The 16,979-nt window shown below is 37.3% G+C and overlaps 1 protein-coding gene across 1 annotated transcript in view; it reads left to right on the top strand.

Annotated features, from left to right (window-relative positions):
* Positions 1 to 16,979, top strand: part of OTOGL (otogelin like) — a 97,647-nt gene that overhangs the window by 40,384 nt on the left and 40,284 nt on the right. Inside the window, exons 26-28 of the mRNA XM_057429354.1 lie at positions 12,570 to 12,704; positions 13,188 to 13,331; positions 15,021 to 15,140. Of these exons, the coding sequence (XP_057285337.1) occupies positions 12,570 to 12,704; positions 13,188 to 13,331; positions 15,021 to 15,140 (399 nt within the window). The remainder of the gene's footprint in view (positions 1 to 12,569; positions 12,705 to 13,187; positions 13,332 to 15,020; positions 15,141 to 16,979) is intronic.

Below are 16,979 nucleotides of genomic sequence, written 5' to 3'. Positions count from 1 at the left end.
TCTTATAGCACACATTTACAGTACATTGCTAGCCTTTTTTGTTTAAAAATACCATTACTGACATTTAGAAATACATTATATTACTAACAACACTATTGTTTATTATCATTGTTGCTATCATTGACTAAGAGTCTGTCTTCTGAGTTACAGTAACGTGTTTAGAAGAATATTCATTTTCAGTCAACCCTGACTGTCTAACCTTAAGGAAAAACATGGTTTCTCAACAAGGACTACTGCAGACATTTTATCTCATGTCTGTTTGAGTATTCACAGCTGTGAAATAAAATAGATTGGGTCCAGATTTTTTAATTTGGTAAAAAAAAAAAAAATAAAGGAGAGAGAGATCTGGCAAAAATAATAAGAAATGCCTCATAACAAGCTCCTGGTGTGTATCATATTGTCTCATAGAAAAGCTCGTACTCTTAGAGGTATATGAACCTTTGCACAAACCTTCCTCCTTTAAGATGCAAAAAATAAGGGTTACTTGTGAAATAATCTTGCTTGTATGATGAGGTGGAAAGGTGGGCTGCCATTCTTAATTCTTATGCCATTCAGCCAGAGAGGTGGGTAACACAAATATATGCTGCTTTTCCAAACATTAGTATGATACTGGAATGTTTTGCTTTTACAAATCAAATGTCACCTGCCAATCTAGTGTGTAAGAAAGTACCTATCTGGAAGCAAACCATGGGGGTTATTTGGAGTCCAAGAATAAAGTTGGCAGCCACATAATTAGGGCAGGTGGCACACTACCCACAGGCCTTTCTTCAGGTGAACATGATGACACAAGTGACGATCTGCCTACATAGATCTGCTTTTCAGATTTTTTTCAGCTTGTCAAACTTTTTCCCCCCAAAATGAGCTAATGTGAGAAAGTATGGCCTAGCTTGTTCACCATTTTTCTTTCCTCTTTAGCATACAGAAAACTTTCTTGATCTATATTGAAGAACTGTTTATCACAAATTAGCCACTGCATAATTATGTCTGGAGTGGATAATGTACCTCTGAGCTCATTTTTGACTGTGAAATGTTTGGAGAAGTTTAAGGAAAAATAAAATAAAATAAAAAAAAACAAAACAAAGGATGGATGGGATCATATGTCAGATGCCCAAAAGCTTTGCGTGAACTAAGACACAGAACTGACGAACTGTGTGCTGTGCAATCCTGGAATCAGAGGAATGAAAGATGGCAGTATAGCCAAGTATTTCAAAAGGACTCTGTGGCTGAATTTGGCAGGAACAGACCAATATGCCTGATTTGCATATGAAGGAAATGAATGGAAATTATAGTAAGGAAATGACAATTGGGAAGAGTTGTACTCTTTTTTAAAAAAAAAATTAATGCACAATAAATCTTCTGAGTTATTCCATGAAGACAATATACACGTGGACGACCAGGTCAATGTGTGCGTATTTTAGCTTAAAGACCTGTTGGAGACAAATGCCAACAAATATTTTTTAGAGGGTAGTTTCTCAGAGGATGAGAGTGCAGACTGTTTGAGACCCAAATTAAAAATTAGAAGTTAAAATACAGGAATAAATGGCCTTTTTATAGAATGGAGAGACCCCAATGACATCCCACGCACATCCATGCTGAGACCTGTGTTCATCATCTTCACAAATGATTTTGAACAGGTGGTCTGAGGACTGAGGTGGAGTATGCTGATAGTAGAGAATCAGTCTGAACAACTGAAACAAAAACAGACCACCAAAATGTGCAGAGGATTTTATGGCAGAAAACACTGCATGATAAAACGGAGGATGAAATTCAACAATGAAATATGCCAATCAGTGAACAGAAAAAATAACTTTAACTCTGCTGCCATGAAGATAGGCACTAAATTAGCTACAGCTATGGAGGAATGGAATTTTATGTGAGAAAAATATATGGAAGAGATGTAATTGGCATCTTCCTAGTGGCAGCCTGAGTGATAATCAAAAGTGTATTCAGTTCTCTAGTTTCACATATTCTCTTATTTGCATGTACACAGTTACACCACAGTTGTACCACATACATGTGGGCACTTGTACCACATACTGATATGTCTAAACTGCATTATATGTGCAGACATGATAACATGGTGAGGATGCTCTCTTTTGAAATACACTTTGTGGCTCTTAGAACAGAGGTTTCATGTCTGTCTCTTCATAACCATCCCTACACTGTGCAGTGACATTTTGTAATAGTAGTATCAGAGTAGTATAATGAGTCTCCATTGAGCTACTCATTGTTCAGAAAGTATGCAAGAAAGCCCTGTCTCTTATAGCCTATTACCCGAAAAAACAAGCCAGATAAAAGGTGGAAAAGTATATGTGGTTGCAAAAGTTTAAATGCATTGTCCAACACCTTGTCAGGCACAGCTGTCCAGGGCAATCTTGCAATCTAAAATATGCTACCTGTTCTACATACCAACATATACATATATATGTATATGTACAGGTATATTGAACTTAAATTGTAGAATCATAGAATGGTTTGGGTTGGAAGGAACCTTTAAAGAACACCTAGTCTAACCCCCACCACCATGGGAGCTATGTGCTGTGAGCTTTGTGTTCCCCATCTGTGAGGTAGTACAGAACATCATAGGTTTGATCGTTACTAGTACACAATCCGTTGATATATTGGTAGTTCTCAGTGTTGTGATGAGCTGATTTTTATGAATAACATCTAAAAGACTCACCAAATACCTGAAATTGAAACATCTGAACTGGTTGTTATGTTAGACATCAAACATTGTAATAACTTTGCCCTTTCCTGTTTTCTAATCTTTTTCCTGTAAGAAGTGGATTGCTTTGTCTTTGTTATCTTACATACTCTAAACAAAGCTGTTGTAGCAGTGCAATAAGGGAAATAATACATATCATAAATTTGTTAGCATACTAGCTCTTCCCATACGTAGAACTGAGTTCAAGAATTATAATCTGAATCCTACATCCCCAGTGGCATGATAATGTACTATTCCCATCAATGTTACCAGCCCCCACTGTTTAATTTAACTGTTAGCCTCCCTAAATGTGATCTGTTTGAACTGCTGTTTAATTTGTCACTGTATTGCACTATACCAAACAAAGAAGTCATCCTTACCTTTTACTATGTTTTTAATAAGGAGTTCTTGTGCTCTTATGGGAGAAAAATCAAGTATCAACTTTCAGCCAATTATGAATCCTCAAACTTTGTTTTCAACATCAGTATCATCTGTCAGGACTTTTTGTTTAAGGTGACAGTAGATCTTTATAACTAGTTCAACCGATATATCTCTTGGTCATAAAATGACCATAAAGATTTAATGCAGCAATTAAGAAATTAGGACAGTAATGTTTCATAAAGTGATAACTTCATCTCTTTCAGGGAATTAGGAGTTACATTACACACTGAGAAGTGAAGTCCCTGTATGGATAAATGACATTCACAGAGAAGAAATCAATACTTGCTAACATTTTGAAACTTCAGTAATTTCAAAGGAAAACCAGAAAAATCTTAGCAAATTCATTTGAATTTTATCAATGTAGATCATGTAAACGCATTGTTTTAGCTGATCTGGATACTGATGAATTTAAACCAACTAATTTCTTAATTTAAAAGATTTAAATATCTTGCTTTCTTCTATTTTCTTCTCTCTTTGATGAGGCTACATACTTTCCCTAACAAAGTGGTGTTATTATTCTAGGAAAATTTTACTGTGTGTTATCTATACTTGTGGTCTATTTCTTCCACTTGTCTGTTTCATAAATTTATGCCTTCATAGTAAGCTTACTCTTTCTGTCACATATCTTGGCCTTTGTCTAGCTTTGCAGTGGTTTTCCATCCTCCAGTTCAATCTGGTTATTAAGGCTTGTTGAGTCTGTGTCCTTGGAACCCCTCAGACTTGTTCTCTTCTGAAAATCAGAACTGTATTTTCTCTGATTTGAGGGAATGTCCAAGCAGGAATTTGGATGGTTAGTCTACCCATCAGAATATACTTAAATGTGAGGGAGCTCTGTTGTAATGTTTATCTGCCATTAAAAAAACCCATCAAACTAACAAAACAACCCACTGAGGTCTTTCCATTAACTTTAGTAGGTTTTCAATAAGGTCCTAAAGCCAAAAAAAAGGAAAGACTGTTTTATTCTTGTATCCCGAAAGATGGAGGTCAGCAGAACTAAGCCCTCATCCTCAAGTATTCACATTTTATGGATTACTCTAAAGTAATACTCTAAAGTATGTGATAAAAATATTTTCACTTCTTTTCATCTGACATTGAAGGTTTGGCTATTTTAAAGTCACCTTTTCAATCTTTTTGATGCAACCATGAAAGCTGCTTTAAAGGCAAGTTTATCACTAGATTTAGTGTGTTGGAGTATCATTAAAGCAACAACCAGACGTCTGATCAAATAATTGAACTGTTATGTCAGTAAGAAGCATGGATGTAACTCTTCTGGGTCAGGAGACACCACATGAGAGCCCATTTGTTAAGGTAGTGGTTCATTCAACAAAACATGCATGATCTGGTGAACCAGTATTACAGTTTCCCAAATGATTATCCTATTGATGAGCAGTCCCCAGTGTTAGATACCTGGTCTGCCCTGAAGAATACAGGAAGGGAGCTCTATTCTTGCATACCCCTTTTTTTGTAACTTGAGGCAAGTTCAAATCCCTTAGTTTAGGATGCTTTTAATAGAGTACTTAATACAGAAGTTAATTGATGCACTGATAATCTTTTACCTTTATTTGCTGATGTATTTATCTTCTTAGGTAAATTTGTTAAATGATGACTGGGCAAAAGCTGAAGCAATCACACACAAAGCAACAAATCTTCAATTACTCATTTGTCACGTTCAAGGACACAGAAGTAGCCTTTACCTCATTTCCCCTTACTGAATACCTGTACCTTTTTGAGCATCTTTTTCCAATATTCTTTGTGCCAGGTAGACAGTCTGTAGATCCATGAAGTTCGCAAATCTGTAGAATGAAATAGTATTTTGCAGGGTGTCTCTTGTAGCCTGTTTGTAAAATGAATGCATTCTGCTTGCTATCACCCTATGGAGGACTAAAGCTGCTTGTTGAATATTGTCAGGCTGACTGTTCATATTTGAGGCTAATATTTTCTTTTACTAGGCTCTGAAGATTTTAATGGGAAATTAAAGAATGTTGTGCTTGAAATTATAGATATTTTAAATTGGAAACCTCACTCTAAAAGTAATTTTCATCTACGCATGGAATGAAACTGTAACATGGGGCTCCAATCAGACTGCCTTTACTTTTTTAATTAACATATCTAATCCTCAAAGCCACATTCCAGCAAATGGTTTCATGAATAAGTGATATGACACCTAAACAACTTGTCAAAAAATATATAGCAGCAGCAATTGTGTAGAAACGATGTGTTTCTTGACAGTTTGCATGCAAATTTGGGTCCAAAAAGAGACTACAATTCAATGAAAAATGTTATTTAGTGTGAATAGTTTGCCCTGCTGTAGTTGCAAAGAATACCAACAATTTGCTTTCCATCAGTCCCACGATTTCAGAGGAAACCTTCTGGATGCTGTCTTTTATCTGAGGCTTTGGAAGTCCTATAAGGGTCAGTAGTGAGCTCCCTGTTGGAGACATGCCTTTTCATCCTTGTCTTCAGCTGGAAAGCAGAGTGTTCAGATAATGTTGGCTTGTACCTGTCTTTCCATTTGTTCTACTCCTTCTGTGAGCAAAAGATTTCATTGCAGTTGGCAATGGATTTATGCCCTGGTTCCATTTTCTCCAGATCAGTGATTGCAGACTCAATTACCTCTACGTGCCTTTCTGTCTCCACCACCTGATTCTCCAGGCCATTAAATTATGCAGTGAATGAATCACTTTTATTCTCCAACAAAGGAAAGTTTTCTTTCAATTTGTGCAGATTAGCATGGAGGGCTTCCAGGAAAGGCTAGAGGAAAAGTTTCTTACCATGAGAATGGCAATTTGGAAGCAGTGCGTGCATGGTGTGACTCAGAAGTTGGATCCTCTTTCTGAGGAGCTTGCCGTTTTGCGACCACACAGCTTGAAGAAACTGACCTTTTTGTCTTGAAATTCTGCTTTTGGGTTAATGTTCAGCATCCAACAGCCCTTTGGCTAGACTGCCTCTGAAATGTTATAATCTGATGGCTGCCTGAAAAGGCAGCTCACTGTTAAGAATGACTGTCTGAGTTGGATGACTTCTGGTGGGTATAGCTTTGTGAACTCTTGATGCCTACCTTCTACTGGTACAGTATTAAAAGATGAGCAAGACCCAGCATCATGTGCTGTTGTTTCAGGAAGCTCTATGGTGTGTTGGCAGCAGTCAAAGGAAAGCCTTTTGCTGTGTTTGAAGTGGGAAGATACTCAGGCTAGTCACCTGTAGATGCTGCTTAGCAGTTTATGGCCTTGGGCCCTGGATGTTGTCAGTGAACTATGAGAACTGTGAATTAAATTTACTCAGATTTAGGTCAGGATATGAGTATTTTTGGTTTTGAATGCATAGAAACTAAACTTCAGCAGTGTAAATTAGTGCATTTAACATTCATTATACTAAAAAAATTAAAAGATTTGTGGGGGTTCCAGCTTTCTCACTCCTGCCATCATTTGCTGGAGCTCAAAAAAAGGCAAATTTATCATCATTATGTCTTGTTATTTTTTTCCAGTTATGTTGTGCTTTATCATTGCAAGTAACGGTGATAAAATATTGACATTTATCATGCACTTATTAATAAAATAGTAGTAATAGGTCTCATAAAAAATACCTGTTTAGATATTTAAAACAAACACCACCAACTATGCTGATGATTTGTGATTCAGAATAGCTCATGGCAGAATGTGTCACTTGGAAACAGATATTTAAATGTTCCCAAATCCCTGATCTTCAGAACATCTCATTTTTAATTAGAAAGGGATTGCAGTAATGTGACCTGTGCAAAAAGCCAAATCTGATACACAAGCAGGCAAAGCTAAGTAAATGAAAGAAAAGAAAATCTGCTTTAAATGATTTTCTCTCAGACATTTTAATATAGTTGTCTTAAAATATAAAAAAGAAATCCAAAACCTTCCCAGTGATCTCTATCTGATTACTCAGCTTTATTCTTTATTCTTTACTCTGCCTGCGGTGAATCCTTTTGGGAAGTCCCTTTTAAAGAAATAGCAAGGAGTTATCATGGATGCATTAGCAGACATCTGCAAGTTGTTGAGGGTGAGTCAGTAGCTGGAATAATCTCATTCCCTTTGAATTTGCATCAGTGAATCTACTTAGTCATGTTCTCCATTCCTACTCAACGGTACTACAACTGAGTTGTACATGTCATATTTTACAGGTATTTTGTAAGTGTCTTTACCATATTTTAAGTGAAAATAATCATATAATCTGCAGCGTCTGTAGAAGACACTGAGGAAAAGAGAGTTTATGTGCATGTGTGTGTGCATGAGCACATGATTCTTAGCTCCTAAATGTGTGTTTGTTTATTTGCTTGTTTAATACTTGTATAGAAATACATAACATCAGTGGAAAAAAAATACTGCTACCATTCCTTATCTCTTTCCTGTAAGAGCACCACCTACTATATTTCCTATAATATTGTTTCCCAGATTTCACATGGACTTCTTCCTAAACTGAGACAAATGTGTATCAGTGCCATCTGCTGACTTTGACCAATATTGCTCCAAAGTTTGAATAGTTAGGGGAGAAACCATTTGGTGATACAAATTTTCACAGGTTTCAAAAGTGGACATTAAATAAGGTTATGCAGAATGTATACATGTAAATTTGAAATGTTCAGAAGAAATTATCACTCCAGAAAAATTAAAGAAGCCTTCTAATAGGATACACTTCTTGGTGTAAACTGTGACTGAGTTTTGAATAATCAATGTGTTTTCACTGACTAGCTGGAGAACACCTCCCCCCCCCCCCCCCCTTCCCCCCAAAAATGAAACAAGGAGCTAACAGAGTCTATGATACTTTGCTTCTCCTGGAATGAAACTCACTAGAAGTAATAGTTTCAAATGGTAAGTTCCTTCAGAGGAATCTCAGAGCCCAGTAAACAACAACCAAACTAATTCTCAGCTTCCATAAAATTTCCTGAAATTTTAAGTCTGAAGAGAGCTAATGGTATCTCTCTGAAAATATGGAGGAAGGAGGAAGTAAATTCTGCTTTCTAAAATACTGTATATCTTTTTCAGTATTTTTAGAGCTTCTTGAATTTGTTTGTTCATATGGCTATACATGAAAACCTCTAAAGAGTCATTAAAACAAAAGGAAAATAGGACTAATCTATCTCCATTGAGTTCCTGGTATGTCCCTTAATGCTTTCATGGCTACCCTGGTTTGTAAGTGAGTGTATTGTAGGGACCAAAACAAACAAAAATGGGGAAATGAGGATATTAAGAATGGAAAAGAATGAGTCCTTACAGTGAACAGTTAGATTTTAATGAAACTTTCAAGGAAGATAACTGCTGCCACTTTAAAAGTGACTTCTGCCAGGCTGCCTTTTGACTGCATAAGCACATTGCACAGTGTTGTTACTGCTGGATAGCAATAGAAAATTTCTAATGGGATATTGAAATAGAAAGTTTCTAATAAAAATAAACGCTAGCATTCCCAAGCACTACTAAGAAAAAAAAAAAAAAAAGGAAAGCAGTGCTTTGCTTTTTCAGCTAGGAAGAGATATGGAAAAAAAGTGCAGTGAAGTCTAGAAAAAGAATGTCCTGAGAAGCAGGACTGACAATGAGCTTTTGACTTACTGCCCAGAGCTGTGACTCTGTCTTTCCTGTTGCTTGGCAACTCCATGTTATCACAAAGAAACTGATATTAAGTTGGAACAGGCTGGATATGGTAATTTACGTGGGAAGATACTCTTGCAGTGGGAAAACCATTTTATTTCTAGTTTCTGTCAACATAAGTAGGCTTCACATGATGAACTGTAGTACATCCCCTGTTGGGTGCATTTTACCTAAAAAGGTAAAGAGCGACTCTGCCTTGGAAAGTGACTGTGCAGAAAAAAACAGAAAACCAACAAACCCCACCACCTTGTTATTCATTAGACCTGCTCCCAGTGTCTAGTCAGACATTTCTTCCAACAGCAGTAACAAAAGCTTGTTTTCATACCTGTGTGGATCCACTGCAGATTAGAGAGATAGAACTCAATCATTATCCACAGTCTGTAAGAGCTGTCGGGATTTGCCCAAGACGTCACTGTCTTATATAAACATTAAAAGGTGATCCTCACTTTATTTGAATAGCCCTGTTCTTCCTTTCACATTCGCAACAGTTAAGTGCTAAGTTTCAGTTGCACTTTATTTCTTTCCTGCTGAAAGAAGAGGCTGCACATGTAGCAGTTACAGGGTAATTTGAAGACCATGATAGAAACTGTCATTCAACTTTGAATTTGGCTGGGGCTGTATGGCTGGGAAAAGACTCAATTTTGATTGAGGTATATGGAGAGAATGGAAAAGAAAGAATTATGCAGAGCAAATTTGATTATGAAAGCTTTGAGCCACAAAAGATGTGTAATCCATAATGGTGTTTTTATATTTTAGTTTAGGTATAAGATTTAATTAAAAAGGGAGAAAACCCAGAAGACTCAGGGTTTAATGCAAAGCCCTTTTTCTTAAATGTCTGGTTTACTCATAGCTCTACTGAAACCACCACCCCTGTCTTTCTGCATTTCCATCCTGCATCACTTCTAGTATTTTAACACCAACGTGTAGGCCTGTAAGTAAGGAAGTACTTTACGTGTCTTCAGGACTCCCTGTTCTGGCTTTGGTCAGCAAAACATTCCCTGCCTCCAGGCTTTTCTCTGCTGCAGAGCTAACTTAAAATATAACTCAACTTTTGCCCTTGGCTCAAATCCCAACCATACACACTCTGACTTGAGTATGTTGATGCTGTTCAGCTGAAAGTATTGGTCTGGACTGTCAGAAGGCACAGGCAGCAGCTTCAATTGCATAGCTAATACAGCTACCCACTCCTGCTCCAAGGGCTTGCCTTCATTGCCAAAAAAGGTGCATTTTTACTGTGAGGTAATTAGTCTGAATTCACTATCCTTATTTAAAATCAAACCCTCGATCTCTTTCCTTACAGTGAAGACATTGCTTCCCTATTAAATCAGAGCATCCCCTTTTGCTGAAGCAAAGCTGATGAGGAATGAACTCTGCAATGAAAACAACCCACAGTGTGCTAGACACCAAATAGACCCAGATACTGCAAGCAAAGTCCTTTCCTAAACGGGCTCATGGCGGGGAGGTAGCTCCCTTCGTTGCTCATTTTCCATTTGGCCAGCACAGAACCTATCAGCTTGCATCTGATTTACCAAACTAATGAGTTTGTCTCCTTTTTAATTTACCACATCACCTCCAATAAATCTAGAAATGCTCTTGGCTGTTATCTGACTTGCAGGGGAATAATTATTGGACTGACTCCAGCAGCAAGCCTGGCTTAATTAAAACACAGAGTATTTCCCAAAAAGGTAGTGACCAATATCGCTCTGAGTGCAACCTAAACCAATTTCACAACAGACTGGAACAGATGAACTTTGCTTTACCCCAAAGCTTTCCGTACTTTTAAACTGAGTTCCTCTGATGAATCATGAAGAACAGATTTCCTACACCCCCTTACCACTAGCAGCTAGTGGCTAACTTTATCCATCTTAACTACTGTCTTCCAAGCAAATTGCTAGCACATACCACCTATTTCTTAAGCCTTGGCATCAGGGTAACATAAATCTTGCGGTTTCCATATCTTATAGTCATTGCAATTGTTAATGCCTGCTGTAGAGTGTTTTCTATGCCAAGTAGCAGCATCCTCTGGCTTGTGTAGCAAGCTAGTTTTTGCTACAGCAAAGCTATAGCAACTCCTCAGTATGGCAAAAAAAATACCTCTATATTTCCCCTCATCTAGGGTTGGTTTGGTTTTTCTTTTTAGATTGAAAGTATTCTTTAAACAGTTTGGCCACTATGACTTTTATTAAGTAAAAAAAAACCCAAAACCTACTTCTTGTAGCACCTTCATTTTCTGTATGCAATGATTCTCACTGGTGAGGAAAAATTGCTGCTATGTTTTTTATTCTTGAATTCTGATGAGCACAGAACAAATAATTGTACAAATGTGACAGGCAAGGACTAGTGAGGAGTATGTACCCAGCACCTTTCAGGGGTACACTAACCAAGGGAGGGAGCAAAGCTCTGGGGAGAGATGCTGTGTACACAAACCAAGGCAAGAGATCCCTCTCATTGCGGCCAAGCTCTCCAAGAGCATTGCTGGGATCCATGAGCAGTTGCTAGGACTAGAGAACTGCTGAAAACCATCATTCCCATCTCACCCGCCATGCCCATTAGCACCTGCAATTAGTTTTACCTAGTCATAGTCTCAGAGGGTTTTTAAAGGAGGATGGGAGTAAGAAGAAAAGTTTAAACATCTTTTTGTTTCCAGCACTACACAAGTACTCATATAAGACTGGATGACTCAAAGGGTCAGATGCATAGCTTGCCACCTCCAAGATTTTTTTTTCACAACTGTTTTGGGTTTGTAATGACTGTAGGACTGAATTTGATCAACCCGCCCCCCGGACTGAGAAGCACTCTTATTGGCTTATATTAATTTTATGAAGTTAACCCTCTTAAGTAATTTCTATAGTTATGACTTCTTGTTGACTAGCAAAGATTGGTCAGAAATTAATTGAAAGGCAAGTTAAAATAAGACATAATAACAGTAACTCAACTTTATTTTTGTTTGTGGTAGTGATATCAACTGAAAATACAGATGATCTCCTTAGGTTATGTTTCTAGAACATGCGGAATTACAAGGAGTCTGTGTTTTCCTCAGGGTACAGAAGAACCACAGAAACTGTAGGTGAATAAATAGGAATGTTAAGCCAAGGTGCAAAAGTGATTTTATATACCTAGGATGCAAAATTAATTTAGAGGCTGGAGAGCCAAAAGATATGGGAGTGGGAAGGCAGCACAATTGAATTTTGGGTACTAAAACACCAGCAAACCAAAATCCAGCAGAGCAGACGAATCTTCTAAATGTTAAATCAAAAAAACCCCACAAACAAAAATATCAGCAGAAACCTTTGCCCCCTCCAGTAACGCTGAGTATGATTCATGGCTTTGTGAATTTTGAAGGGTGGTGGTACAAAAATTGTTCTATCTACTACTGACAGATGGTAGGTTTCTTGCTTTAAAAATATGAAAACAGCTTGATCTCATGTACCTTGGTTTAAAAATAAAGCTCTTTTTATAGCACGTCTTGATTTTGACAACCATACTGTGCAGTAAATATTGGATTCCATGTATGAGCACATTTTAAAAGCCTAAACCAGACTCTTATTTTAGGGGTAGGCTAATCCTGTGAATTTATAGTCCTCAAAAAGAGGGCTCGCAGCTGAATGTAATGGCTCTTTGTGTTGTGGTTGTGGGTTCAGCTTTGAATTTAAAAATGCATTTTCTGGTCTGGTAGCTTTCTGAAGTTTATTTAATTTCACAGATGTGTAAATACTAAGTTATCCATCTTTTTGTGATGGTAAGCCTGGAATAAATCTGCAGGAGTGAAATGCAACTGAATCTATAAGTAAAATTGTTTCTTCTTCATATTGCAGAGCACAGATAACTCAAATATATCTATAATTGCTCAGAACAAAAAGTGCTTTGACAATGATATTGTTTGCTCAAAGAATGTTTTCATCACGGTTGGAGACACTGAGATTTATTTTAGTGAACTTTCTGAGAAGCAGGTTAGTTATTTTCTTTTCTTTTCAGGTTGCCCTTTAAGATAAGCATTCTAAAGTTACAACTCTGAAGGAGTGTGTTTCTGGAAAAAGTCTCTCAGTCTGTGTTAACATAATGCAAGTGCCTAGGCCTGGATAAAGCAGCAGGTCCCAGGAAAAAAATCTCCTTTTACACTGTTCTTTTTTTCGAGTTCTATTTGTCCTCACAAAGAAGACTGCTCAAGAGGCTCAAGCAATCAAAGCATACTGGAACTTATGTAGTTCTTTCCACTTGGTTTTGAAAGGGAAACCAAAACAAAAAATTAAAGCCAACTTGAATGATTGAAAAGACATAATATCAAATTATTAAATGACATTTCTAGTAATATTATTGATTCAGCTATATGATAAAGATAAAATATTATTCAGTATGCACTTTATTATTAATCGGCTGCATACTTAGTAGAATTACTTTATTAGATCTTAATAAATATTCATTTTTGTCAGAAGACCTTAAGGGGAAAGGAAAACAAATCTAACTATCAGCTTTGGAAGGCTGGATATTATACTGTGATACACTTTCCAGATCAAGATATTACGATTCTGTGGGATAAGAAGACAATGATGCATATTAAAGTTGGACCTCGATGGAAGGTGAGCCCAAATAAAAATCTGAGATTTGTGTAGCTCTCTGTGTTGGCAATGTGATCTGTTATTGAATAACTGTGATTGATTGTCTTTTCTTCATGACTAAGTTTGCCAGTGATATGACTGTTTATCATGGTGTTCAGCTGCTAGCATTTCGTAGGTCAGAATAGGCAGGGAATGTGATTTTACGGTTGGATTTTACTAAAGAGAAGTAGTAGTTCCTTCATGTTTACTCTGTTGTTCCTCACATCACAACCTTGCAGATACACAGTGATTTAGCTCTAGGTTACTTGGAGGGTGGGAAGAGAGGGTTAGTTTTGTGTTACCCAGTTCACTGCATGTTTTCATAATTGCTGAAGCCAATGAAAAAGAACCTTCCGTATCTATCAACATGGAAGATGGCAGGTTTGTAGCACAGATTGAATTAGGCTGATAATGGAGATGTAGTAGAGGCTGCTGAGATGAACAGATGGAGTCATATTTTGGGTTTAAATTAAGAAGGCAAGATGCAAGAAAGGATCTAGACAAGACCTGGCATTTAAACCTAATAAGTATACTGTGATAGGGCTCAGCCATTATGCAGGGAAGAATGAAAGGCTCCTTCTCTTACCAGTCGCTCTTCTCTGTTCCATTCCTATATCGTCATCTGCCTTGGTGTCTGGAACTCAGCCTTTGGGTCCTGGCAGAGTAACCTTATCTGCACATTCAATAATTACATTCCTGCTTTGTCTCAACCATGAACACACTTATTGAGAGGGGGCTGTTTCCAGTAAAAGAAAAGGAAGAACTCTATGCTAGAATACAATACCAGATTTTTTGAAGTATAAGTCAAAGTTACAATGATTATCTAATCTGGTTTTAAAGCAAGATTATTACAGGCTTTTGTCCCAATAACCATCACATGCTTCATGTACAAGCTGATTTATCAGTCATCGATACACGCTGTGAAAAAAATATTCCTCCTTTTTTGTATAGGCTAGCAGGGAGCTGAGTTCTACAGGTTGCATGCAGCAGCACAAATATTTCAAGCTCTTTCTGTTTCCAATTACTGTTTCTTCCAGAGGCTCCAGTTCAGTAAGATAGTGTCTGCAGCAGACCCTAAGGGAAAATAATTCAATAGAGTGAGCCACAGCACCCTAGAAATCCAACTCTACATTTTACTGTTGTGCACAAATATATTTCCCTATACATGTAGATGTGTACGCATTTATTTATACCTTTTCCACCAGCAGTGCATGCCCCAACACAAGAAAGCTGCAGCTGTCTCTTTTGTAACTGCTATTACAAACGTTTTAGTTTAGTTTAGCTAAAATTAGAGGCAGCGAGTTTTAACAACAATAACTAGACAGGCTTCACAATCGTGAGGTAATTCACCTGAACTTTTGACTTCTGGACAGCATACGCTACTAAGCTTTCAGAAAAAAACATTACTAGATTCCAGTCCCTGTTCACAGGCAGACAGTAAGAACAGGTTCTGGAAAAGGGGAATAAAAAGGAAAACATACATTTCTAGTAAAATAGAAATTTGCAATATGGGAACTGTAAACATAGCAGAGAGTGAGATATTTTCAAAGTATAACTTAGAGTTGCATTCATCTTTTCCAGTTTAAGAACGTTTTATTCCATACATGTAGTTGTACCAATCATTGTCTGTAAGTATATGTAAAAAGAAAAATAATCCTTCTTCTCTTTTAGGGTAAACTGGCAGGTTTGTGTGGGAATTTTGACAAATATACTTCAAATGATCTGACTACCTCAAACAACATGGAGGTGAGAAATGCACAGGTGTTTGGAGACAGCTGGGTATTAGGACAGGTAAGTCCCATGTTCAGGAAAATGCTAGCAAAACAGGATGATATTTTTAATTCATAAATGAACACATGATAAGCACATGATGTACAGGGTCAGTGTATAAGAGCACATTTTAATTTTTATGTCTGTAGATGTGAAATGTGTGATTAATGTCTTACATCATAGTAAACACATACTGAATTTAAATGAAACCAAACAATCTCTTTAGGGAAGAAAATATTTTTCCCTATGTCATATAATGATCACAGCTGTCTGGATTTCAATTCTGTACAAAGTTTGATACGTTGCTTCTGATGTTTTGGATGCAATTTTAAAAGCAATTGTAATCTCTCTGGTGTTGGAGGCATCAGGACACTGAAAGTAGAAAGAGTCTGGAAAAACTTTTCTTTCTCAACACTGAAAAAAGAATTGATTATTTTTAGTTGCAGTTTGTAAACAGAGAATTAACTGATGAAGCAGCAGTGGTGAAGGGGTGAGACAGAAAGCGCTCAGAACAACAACAGGCACAATCAAGTATGGAAACTTGGTTTCCAAGGAGAAGGGAAGAAGCTATAGAGTGGATGACTGCAACTGTGTTTTGCAACACAGGAGAATAAGTATTTTATTAATTTGTGCTGAGATGTGAGGTTTTATAGCCTTATAAACCTCCTGAAAAATCAGTATTTGTAAAGCACTCCCTTAGGGTGTCTGTGAGAACCAGTTTTTAGTCTTTCCTTAACTCACAGCAGGAAACTGAACCAAAATCTCTCGCCTCATGAAAGAATATGATACTTATTCTAATTTGGAGTAAACGTTTTGAGGCTTCTCTCCCTCAATATCTCCCTTTAGATCTATTTTACTCTACATAATCTGTTTAGATTGGGTGAGCAAGCAAGGCCAGTGTGTAGTGGTGGTGGTTATACTGCTCATCTAGAAGGTGGTACATAAAGGAAAGTATAAAGGCTTTGAATAAATTATATGAATTTTTCTTTCCAATTTGTCAGTTCAGTGGCTGCTTTAAAAAGGTGTGTAGTGTTTACATAGCACATTAACTTCTAGGATGTTATGACCTATGCTTATGCAGCCCAAACTTGCACTTGCCTTTTTTTTAGCTATATATATATATTTATTTGTAAAATCTCATATCATCTTTTGATCTCTGTGGCTGTCAGAGCACTCAGTATTTGAGTTTGATATTGGCCTTGCAGGCAGCCTACGTTCAGCCAGACTTGACACTTCATCTATCTCTGCAGTAGGAATTAAAGATATTTTCAGAAAGGACCTTTGACCTTCTTAGAGATGGATCCTGGTCATATTTTCTGCAAAATCTAAGTACTTCAAATGTGTATTTGATAGCTGGAGGCTTAGAAGCCTACTTTGCTATTGGTAAGCTTGCATTGGCACCATGAAGCATGGGATGCTTCCAGGGTTTTTCCCTCCTGGGAGTGGCAGTATGTCCCCCCATGGCAAAGGATCCACACATGAAGGTAGCTCAGGCAGCTGCACTGCAGCTGAGGCTGCATCAGAACACCCCAATGCTGCTTATGGATCCATCATTAGCTTCTCCTGGTTTCCCTGCTGCACCAAGAGAGTATGGTTTTGGATGAGCTCGTGTTTTCTGAGCTGTCATTTTGTTGCATTTTTTCTGTCCACTAGTTTTTCTTGTTGAAGAGAGGGAGCTGTAACTCAGTCATTTTTGAGTTATCATGATGATCTTTGATTCTATCTTTTTTTTTTTTTTATGGGTTGCTCTCTTCCTACCACTGTTTCTTTATTTGAACTTACAGGGCTAAAGCCATCTGTAGTGTGGCTCCATTTAAAGTCAGTGCAAAACCACCAGGGATGGATTTGGATCATGTATTT

Source organism: Pezoporus wallicus, unplaced genomic scaffold (assembly GCF_028554395.1).
Source record: "Pezoporus wallicus isolate ANWC-B61680 ecotype Strahan unplaced genomic scaffold, APGP_CSIRO_Pwel_v1 contig_5069, whole genome shotgun sequence".
Taxonomy (NCBI): domain Eukaryota; kingdom Metazoa; phylum Chordata; class Aves; order Psittaciformes; family Psittacidae; genus Pezoporus; species Pezoporus wallicus.
The sequence above is the reverse complement of the archived record's forward strand: the minus strand, read 5'-3'. Positions and strand labels throughout refer to the sequence as shown.